The sequence below is a fragment of the Argentina silus genome (assembly GCF_951799395.1).
Source record: "Argentina silus genome assembly, chromosome: 10".
Lineage (NCBI taxonomy): Eukaryota > Metazoa > Chordata > Actinopteri > Argentiniformes > Argentinidae > Argentina > Argentina silus.
Window position 1 is genome coordinate 11,894,155 of NC_139664.1, and position 9,436 is coordinate 11,903,590.

Sequence of the window (9,436 nt, forward strand, 5' to 3'; positions counted from 1 at the left end):
GTATTTAAGGAGCAAAGTTGCAAACAGTTGTGTACATGATAATGCTATTTTCATTATTCTATTATGCTATATTTTATCAATCCAACTGTCCAAACTATATAGAATAAAATGTACTCATTGTGTTCATTGTGCCTCCTATATTTCATTTTTACATTTTATTTCAGATCTGTGCCAATACATGTAGAATTGAGTTATAGTTACTACATTGTTATACTCTACAATAGTTGCTAAATTGTATCTATCATGTCCCTCATAGGTTGAAAGCTAATCAGGTGGCTAGAACGGTTAGTGAAGTCATCAGTTTTGGTGATGTCAGCTAGCTGGTTGCCCTGCTGCTTTGTTACTGTGGCAATGAATGAGAGATTGGTCAATGGGCATCAGCGTGTCTGGAAAAACTAGCAAGCCATGAACACATACGACTGACCAAGCAAACTTTGATGTATCATTACATTGGAAAAGGGGATCAGGTATGTTGGCTGTGTCTGTGGCTATAACTTCATTGATAATGACTATGATTTGATAGCTAGTAAGCTAGCTAACTTGTTCCAATCACCAAGATGATGCTACTGTAGCAGCAGCTAGCCACGCTACCAACGACGCAACGTAGACTGTCCCTTTGACTGCGTCGTTAGCCGTGTAGATGTACACCTGTCGGTTGCCAGATGCATTATCAGATACCATGTCGGGCTACTTTCCAGAGTGGTTAAACTTCAAAGCTTACAATTTTATAGCATGCAGAGCCACATAAATTTCAATATTGTGGTTGTCTTAGCTGACGAAATTGCTCGCTAGCAAGCTAACTTAGTTGGCCAAAGCGCACCCTGTGTTAAACGTGCCCTAATCGTATATAGCTAGTAGTAGAAGCATTCCTATAAAGAAAAAAAAGCCTGATCGAGTCTAGACTCGGGGTGGAGCTTGTCCAGGCCAAGGCATACCTCGACAGGGGTGGGTCGCAACGTCTGGTGAGGAATTTTCCACATAGGAACTTCTTTAGCGAGTCATGTCAAAGTTTCTGGGAAGACAGGCAGCAACAGCTTGAGCTATTATCTTGGTACATTTACCTGAACAACAGTATGTCAAGGGTTGTAGAAGTCTACTGCTGGAAGTCCTAGTGTCTGAGTTCATGATCAATTCGATGTATTTTTCTGAATAGGTGTGGGACCACGGTCACCTGTTTGGGCTGTGTCCATCATCTCTAACTTTAAAAGGTAAGTGATTTTTACAGTGAGGCTAAACCTCAGTAATCCCCGACGTGTATAGCCTAGGCTATATTTGAAAATGAAGAAGTTCCCTGAATCACATTCTGTCAAGGTTTGCACAATAGCCTACCGCTATTTCAGTGTCATTGCCAAGATGGCACATACTTGTGTGGCACGATACGATTCCATATCATCCAATTAGAATGGTAATTGCAGGTTTTTTAGATCTAATTACCAACACCATAGATGGTCATTGTGGATCTTTGCCCAACCAGCTATCTAAGATATGACATATTTTGTATAGGCCTACGTTGTGTACTGTATCAGCGTCTCTCACATTGGTTATCAAGATCTAAACAGGGTTCAGGGTTAACTAACTGTCTTGCTCTCTGTCTGTCTTGCTCCGCATCCCCCCCCCTGCAGATTAAGGAGTCACTCCATGGGAATTTACAAAAGGACATCTACTTACACTCTCCGCCATCTCATCCACCCACACCTCCTTAGCCTCTCCCCTGAAGGCATCATGAAACGGGATTTACCTGAATGGCACATATGGATTTTTATACAGCACATCAGACGCTAAAGAGAGCAAATCTCTTACTTAGCCAAATGTTTGCCACTTAACCTTATGAATCACAATCAAAGGGCATCACAAGACAAAAATCTAGATTTGTGGGATGCATACGGTACAGTACTAAGGCTGTTTTGAAAGAGATCTTGATGTCTTCTGATTGAAAGTAAAAGGAATAATCTACAGCTACAGTCGCATGAAGGGAGGACAGACCGTGCATGAAGCATTGTCCTACCCCTGTGTAGTTGTTTACTAGCTTGCAACAATGGTACCCCAGGATGCTTTGCAAGTGCAGGATGTAGTGGAGATGCCTGTGAAGAAGCCCAGCATTGACAGCAGGGATGTGGAGAGTCGTAATGTGTCTGTGAGTGAAGGTGCTGGGGACCGCATCCCTCTGCGCCAGTGGGTCATGCATGGAGCCGTCATGTTTGGCCGAGAGTTTTGTTACGCCATGGAGACAGCACTGGTCACACCAGTGTTACTGCAAATCGGTACGTTTTATTCTCATTCTCAAAAGAGAGTGGTTGAAGGATTTTCTTTCAAACAGGTATTGAGGTAGGTCCCTGTATACCTGTACATGTATATGTAGTTCACCCAATCAAAAGGGCTGGCAGTTATGTTAACTATGCAAAGGCAGCTGACGGGGGCCATTACTAGGTTTGCCACAAATGCAAAAAATAACAATGGGTTCTACAAAGTTTGTTAGGTATGGCGGGAATGCATGAGTCGGCACATTTCAGTGTGCCTGTTTTCCTACTGGGCAGAATATTGTGAAGTGATTTGCCAAAAGTCTCTAGTAAGGCTAGTTCCCAAACAGTTTTACCATCTATTTTTGTATTTGGGATATACTATTGTCTTCCTGTTAGGTAGGCATAGCCTATCCAAGGAAATGCATCATCAAATCCATTTCCATCAATCTAGTTTGTGTGATGACTGTAGGCCTAACTGGCAGTTAGCAGAGGCATTAGGTAAGAAATTAGTATAGGGCAACATTATCTATAGTATAGGCTAAAATGGAACCACTATGCAATTTGAGTTAGGCTAGTTGAAATGTTCAGTGAAAAGCTTGCATTTGAGCGAGGCTGAACAACTGTCGCAACATAAGTTAAAAAGTGACTACATTTTAATGTTTGAAATCCTTGAAAAGTAAAGTTGAGTTTTTTTTTGCTTTTTCTATCACAAGCCCAGTCAATCATTATTGGAGCTTGTGATGTATGTTGAACTGCATTTGGGCCTTTGCTGCTTTATGTGAGTTGATTACTCAAGTCACATTGTAGTGATTAGCCTCTGAGGAATCCAAACCCCAACAGATTTCTTAACATTACGCATTTGTCACATGTGGTCACATTGCATAAACATATCAAGATATGCATTTAGCCTTTTTTTATCATTCTAAATTCAAGCATACTCAAGCATAATGTTGTTCGTCTTGAAGGAGGAAAAAGACTTGCTGTCTGTCTGAACTGCTGTACCTGACTATTTCTGCCAGGCCATTACAGCACATTTCACAATTCCTTTGGTGTAATGGTTGCCCTACTACTGTTTTGTTTCTTTGTATTTCTCTGTTTTCTTTGTTTCCTATAATACAGAGAGCAGCCTGTGTGTGTCAGTAGATGTTTTAGTTTTATCAACAAGTTGTGTCCTGCAGATGAATTCCTGCTTCCTGAGCACTGGCATATTGAAACAGCTAGAGAGGGGGGGGGGGGGGGGGGGTAATGATTGTTTTTTTTGCAGCTCATCAGACTGTAGGCCTACCATGCAAAATAATAATTTACAGTATCAACATAGTGACACTGAACAATGCTTTACATTGAGACTCCAGCCACCCTCAAACTTCCTCTTAAGTACAGCCAAGGGACTGACTAATGCTTTTTCTTTTTCTTTTTTCCCCAAGGTCTTCCGGAGCAGTACTACAGCCTGACGTGGTTCCTAAGTCCCATACTGGGCCTGATTCTCACCCCTCTGATTGGCTCAGCCAGTGACCGCTGCACCCTGAAATGGGGCCGCAGGCGCCCCTTCATCCTGGCACTATGTGTGGGTGTGTTATTGGGGGTGGCTCTCTTCCTCAATGGATCCCTCATAGGTAAACTATGTCATGGTGTTTCCTGGAGATCTACTGTATGATAATCATCCTCATTAGGAGGGTTTTTATATGAGAGAAAATAAACAAACATGTAGACCTACATCAGATGTTTTACTCACTTGTGGTTGTGAAACAGGACTAGCCATGGGAGACGTTCCGAACAGTCATCCCATTGGGATAGTTCTGACAGTTTTGGGTGTGGTGGTGCTGGACTTCAGTGCAGACGCCTCTGAGGGGCCCATCAGAGCCTACCTGCTGGATGTAGCAGACACAGAGGAGCAGGATATGGCCCTCAACATCCATGCCTTCTCTGCAGGTACACTATCCTAATCTCTTTAACTCAAGTCTATCATCCATCTTCTATACTCATTACTCTTGAGTTAATTAAGGATTACTCTGTAAGTATGAGGAGGAATGTCAAATTGACAGTTAGTCTATAACAGCTCTTCCACAACATAACATAAAGAACCCCTAAAGATGTCAACGTCATTTATAGTAGTTCTTCATTTGTTGCGATCAAATTTCATGTTGTTGAGGCCTATATGTATCGTACTGTTATGCCTACAGTATATGTTTGGAATGCAAGGCCACAAAGGGCTCTTTCTTAGCAAAGATGGTCTTTATCATGATTGGTTATCATGGTTCTCATCATGATCCTTCCCCCCGGAGAAATGAACAAAAACATAATGAAACTGATTTATCATTGGCATCGGAGGCATTTGAAACACTGGCACAAGTCATAGTAAAAGTTGGTAATGTTGTTTGACATTGTGTGTTTTGGCAGGGTTAGGAGGAGCCGTTGGCTACATGCTGGGTGGGCTAGACTGGACAAATACCCTTCTGGGACAGGCCTTTAAGTCCCAGGAACAAATCCTGTTCCTCTTTGCTGCCATCATCTTTATCGTATCAGTGGGGCTGCACATGTTCAGTATCAAGGAGGAGCGCTTTAGCCTCCATCAGGAGGTTCAGGGAGAGGATTCCCACAGTCTCTCCTCAGTCAAACTGAATGGGGGCCTGGCTGGACGCCGCGTCATTCCCCAGCTGGACCCCATAGGGGAGAATGATGCTTTTGGTCCCAGTGAGGATGCCTACTCAGAGAGAGAGCTGGATATGGACTTCCTAAATGTGGACAGGGTGAGGAGTAAGAGTGACTCGATCCTGGCCATGCCTGATGCCACAATGGATCAGGACCTGGACCCAGATGACCAGTTTCTGGCTGATATAGAGCCCTCAATCTTCCAGGACTTCCTGCCCTCCTACCAGGGGACCCCACAGCGGCGCTGCAGCAGTACAGGGAGCCAGGAGAGCCCCCAGACCCAGACAGACAGCCAGATCCCCCTCTTCCTCCAACAGTCCTACAGCAGGGAGGACATGATGCTCCACAATCAAGTCAACCAGGCCAAAGCCCTTAACGGAGCCAGTGGTGGCTCCAACCATACCCGTGGGACCAACAGCCAGGTCCGGCTGGGCCTCAGACAGTCCAATACCAGCGCCTTGGTACGGAGCCATCCCCACACCTTCTACCGCCAGCCTTCTTTCACCTTCTCCTACTACGGCCGAGTGGGCTCCCAGCGCTACCGCCACCGGAGGCCCATGCCAGGCAACATGAAGTCCTCCCACAGCATGATCGACATCTCTGAGATGCTGAGGAGGCAGGAGAGGCGGGAGATGCTGCAGAGCGGGACCAGCCTGTCCAGCGGGGACTCTGAGAGCGAGGAAGGGGACTCAGGCACCACAGTGAAGCTTCTCTGGCTCTCCATGCTCAAGATGCCCAGGCAGCTGTGGCGCCTCTGCATCTGCCACCTGCTCACTTGGTTCTCCATCATCGCAGAGGCAGTCTTCTATACAGACTTTATGGGCCAGGTCATCTATGCAGGAGACCCCACAGTAAGCACCTCTTGAGTCAAGTGTTCATCATACCTAACCAGTATGAACTCAGGTCGCTAATCATAGAGAAAGTATGAATGTATTTAGTAAGTACAATGGTGTTTGCACAAATCGCTTCTGCAGCTTGAGGTGGATGCTTCTTACATGTTTTTTTGTTATTCATGTAGGCTCCTGCAAACTCCACTGAGCTGCAGAACTACCATAAAGGAGTACAAATGGGCTGCTGGGGCCTGGTTGTATATGCTGCCACTGCTGCTGTCTGCTCAGGTAAGTCCTGCTCCCAACCCATCAGTTACCACACCCAACTCATAGAACAACATATACATCACAGTAAACAGTGAATAGAAGTCTTAACGGGGCAATCTGGGATTGGTACATACATTGGTAGCCCATAACAGTGCTTTGTTGTTGTTTGAATCCTGATTGTCCCTTTAACTCACAACCAACAAACGGTTTTATGTATATGCTGCTTTTGTATCGTATATTGTGTGTATCTCTCATCTTCAGTATTTGTTTGCAGCTTTGCTCCAAAAGTACCTGGACAACTATGACCTCAGTATTAAGATCATTTACATCCTGGGTACTCTGGGCTTCTCTGTGGGGACAGCAGTGATGGCTATCTTTCCCAACGTCTATGTCGCCATGGTGATGATAAGCACCATGGGAGTAATATCCATGAGTATCTCCTACTGCCCGTATGCTCTGCTAGGCCAGTACCATGAGAACAAAGAGGTTGGTACAATTTAACACTGATCGTATTGTACTTTATATGCCATCTGTGTCGATTATTGGGTAAAATATGCTGCCTTCTCTAATGTAAAAATTGCTACATTTTAAGAATTATTCAACAATGATATTAAATATATATATTTTTTTTATATCATTAAATATGTATTTTCTGTCTTCACCCACAGTACATCCACCACAGTCCTGGGAACTCCAGGAGAGGCTTTGGCATTGACTGTGCCATTCTGTCGTGCCAAGTGTACATCGCTCAAATCCTTGTAGCGTCAGCGCTGGGCGCGGTGGTGGATGCTGTGGGGAGTGTCAGGGTCATCCCAATGGTGGCCTCAGGCGGCTCCTTCCTGGGCTTCCTCTCCTCCGCCCTCCTTTTGATCTATCCAGACTCCACCCAGGACAACAAGGCCAAAGGAGAGAAGGCCCAAGGGCTGGTGGCTTCAGAGCCTGGCCCTAGCAACAGCACACAGGAGCCAGTCCTGCTCAAACTGACACACAGGAGAAGCTTCAGCAAGGCAGACAACGAGTCCACTATTTAGTGGAGAAGAAGGAGAGGAGAGACTGTGACCACACCATAACACTCTCAAATCACATGAGTGGCAGTTGGATGGATGGTCCATTGAACACGTTGTGCAATTCTTGGCATTGAGGCATGTGACAGTTGTGGAGAACTGAAAATCCTGCTTCATGTTTTTATTTCCTTGTGGGGTTTAGAGGTGTATGGTTTCCCTGGTTGAAGGGCTTCCTTGAGGCAATATGAAACTGAGATGAGTTTCCACTTCATGCACACAGGAGTTAATGCTGTAATGAATATCTTTCTTAAAATGTGACTTGGACCATACTACTTCTGTTGATTAGTTGATTTTAAACAGCACATGTGAATGTATATATTTTCACGACATGTTTAGATTGAAAACATGTATTTTTGATTCATTATGTAATCGTACACAGTGGTTGAAGTGACAGGTCAACGTTTTCTGATCATCTCAAACTTAGTTTCCCCGCACAACAGAGGGCCTCTCTCAAACTGTGCCATTCTACACAAAATGCTGCAACTACAAATGATCCAGTGCAGGATCTCTCTTTTACATTCCCTGTTACATATACACTACCTTAGTGTGGAAATCCATTTATATTATTTTAGCTATGCACATGCATATCATGAAAACACTCAGGGTTTATTACAGAAATGCTGCGTAAGAAAATATGACGGCCACATTTCCGCCAATGCCTAATCTATGCACAGCACCAAATCTCTCCATATGGAGAACTTGCCAAAAGTACTTGGATACATTCAGGACATTCCTTTTTCTAGTTTATCTTTTGCCATTCATGGATTGAATGGTCTATAGTTTAAAATACTAAGACTGATTATTTGAATGTAATCACTGCAATCCCTGTCTTCCTTCCTAGGTAAGGGTGAAATGCTGACGTGATTGTGGCATTCAAACACATGAGAATGTTTTAAAGGGACAAATCTTGCAATAGATTATAGTCTACTGCATGGTAAGTACAGTAACTGGTAACTACAGTCTCTAAAATGCTCTTTGGCTGATTGAGACATCAGCATTGGAGATGACCTACATTGTAGCTCCCCAAGTGTTTCTACCGGGTCATATAAAGGAAGGAATATTGCCCTGCATGTTCTACATTGAACAGCTGCAATATCACTTCAAGCGGCACTAAAATATGTGCCTCAATAAAAATGCAGGGACTCTAAGACTTATGTGAGTGTGCTTTACTATGAGTGTTTTGCCATATTATTTATTTCTTTATTTTCCGTTTTCTACTCTGATCTTCTGAGAAATCAATTTTGATCTGAGTGCCTTGAAGGGTTTCCCAGGCTCTTTCCTCGCTGTTGTTGATGAGTTTCACCACTAGCCATGATAAGGTGGCGTAACTCAGACTGGGGTCATCTGACGCTGTATAGTCAGAACAAGAATACAGTATAGTGTCTTTTAAGTACAGCCACCTTTAAACCTCTATAACTTGGGAGATTTGGTCGAAATATGAAAATAGAAATGTCTTAGTTGTGAATAGTTTGAGAATGTGTGCAGATGAGAAATTATAACTAATTGACCACATTCATTCAAGTGTCAGTATCAATTTCTATGATATTAATCATTCTCAACATTTTGACTTCAAAGCCAATCATTGATTTTGTCAAGAAATGTTGATATTACTTTCTATTTGCTGCTGTTGAACTGTACAGACTTTTGTACCATGTAAAGGTATTTTTTGTACAAATGAGTGATGAATAAGTAATGAATGCACCTTTGAATATCAGAATATTTCGTCTCTGTTTTGTCAATTTCACTCCCAATTATATGCGCAGATTAATTGAGCTAATAATCTCTTCATTCAATTTGACCTTTCGCAAAAGCCCCGCCCACCTTACTGTTACTGTTGCTACAGCCATCAAGCTGCGCCTCCCTGGAAGTGGGAACTACTGTAAACAGCGACGTATGGAGGGGAAAAGTGTAGGTAAAGTGCAAATAGTGGAGGCATATATTCAGAATATTCAAATCAACAAGGAAGGGGACACAACAACAATTGAAGCAAAAGCATACAGATCTCAATAAAAAAATTAGAAATCCCATAAGCTCATCCTAAAATGCGACCAGCACAGCCTTGTGGACCAGTCATGCTCTTGCACTGCCGGGTAAATTCTGTTTATATAGCTATGATTGAAATCTTTTTGCAGTCAACATCATCCTATCAACGTCAGACTTCAGAAAGTCACCTGTTAAAGTTAAGACTACGAGTACCAAAACATTGTGCACAGTTGGTTAAATCGTTCATACATGAACCCAGTAGCCGACTGTTCTTTTTCTGTTCCCTGCTCCTCCTTGGGTTTCCTTTCCAGCTGATCCCGGTGTTCAGGAAGCGGGGGTTGCTCAAGACACTCTGGACAGACAAATGCTTACATGTTAATGATTGTAATTTAATTATTATTTG

At 43.3% G+C, this 9,436-nt stretch overlaps 1 protein-coding gene across 2 annotated transcripts; it reads left to right on the forward strand.

Annotated features, from left to right (window-relative positions):
* The first annotated feature begins 357 nt into the window (after window positions 1-357).
* Window positions 358-8,761, forward strand: LOC310811110 (solute carrier family 45 member 4-like). Of its 2 annotated transcripts, XM_083679161.1 has the most exons (9): window positions 358-467; window positions 1,154-1,208; window positions 1,623-2,261; window positions 3,665-3,853; window positions 3,990-4,169; window positions 4,638-5,740; window positions 5,908-6,007; window positions 6,261-6,472; window positions 6,655-8,761. In XM_083679161.1, the coding sequence occupies exons 3-9, from the start codon at window positions 2,036-2,038 to the stop codon at window positions 7,015-7,017; spliced, it is 2,373 nt and encodes a 790-aa protein (XP_083535287.1). In that variant the 5' UTR covers window positions 358-467; window positions 1,154-1,208; window positions 1,623-2,035; the 3' UTR covers window positions 7,018-8,761. The 2 variants fall into 2 exon arrangements, with proteins under 2 accessions (XP_083535287.1, XP_083535288.1); XM_083679162.1 differs by lacking the exon at window positions 358-467 and having other exon boundaries at window positions 1,138-1,208.
* The last annotated feature ends 675 nt before the right edge of the window (window positions 8,762-9,436 follow it).

What these genes read in the sequence shown, in the direction of transcription:
- LOC310811110 (XM_083679161.1), top strand. Translation starts at nt 2,036, where the DNA reads ATGGTACCCCAGGATGCTTTGCAAGTGCAGGATGTAGTGGAGATGCCT. An exon ending in CATCCATGCCTTCTCTGCAG is followed by an intron (nt 4,170 to 4,637) that starts GTACACTATCCT and finishes GTGTTTTGGCAG; the next exon opens with GGTTAGGAGGAGCCGTTGGC. An exon ending in AGTACCATGAGAACAAAGAG is followed by an intron (nt 6,473 to 6,654) that starts GTTGGTACAATT and finishes CTTCACCCACAG; the next exon opens with TACATCCACCACAGTCCTGG.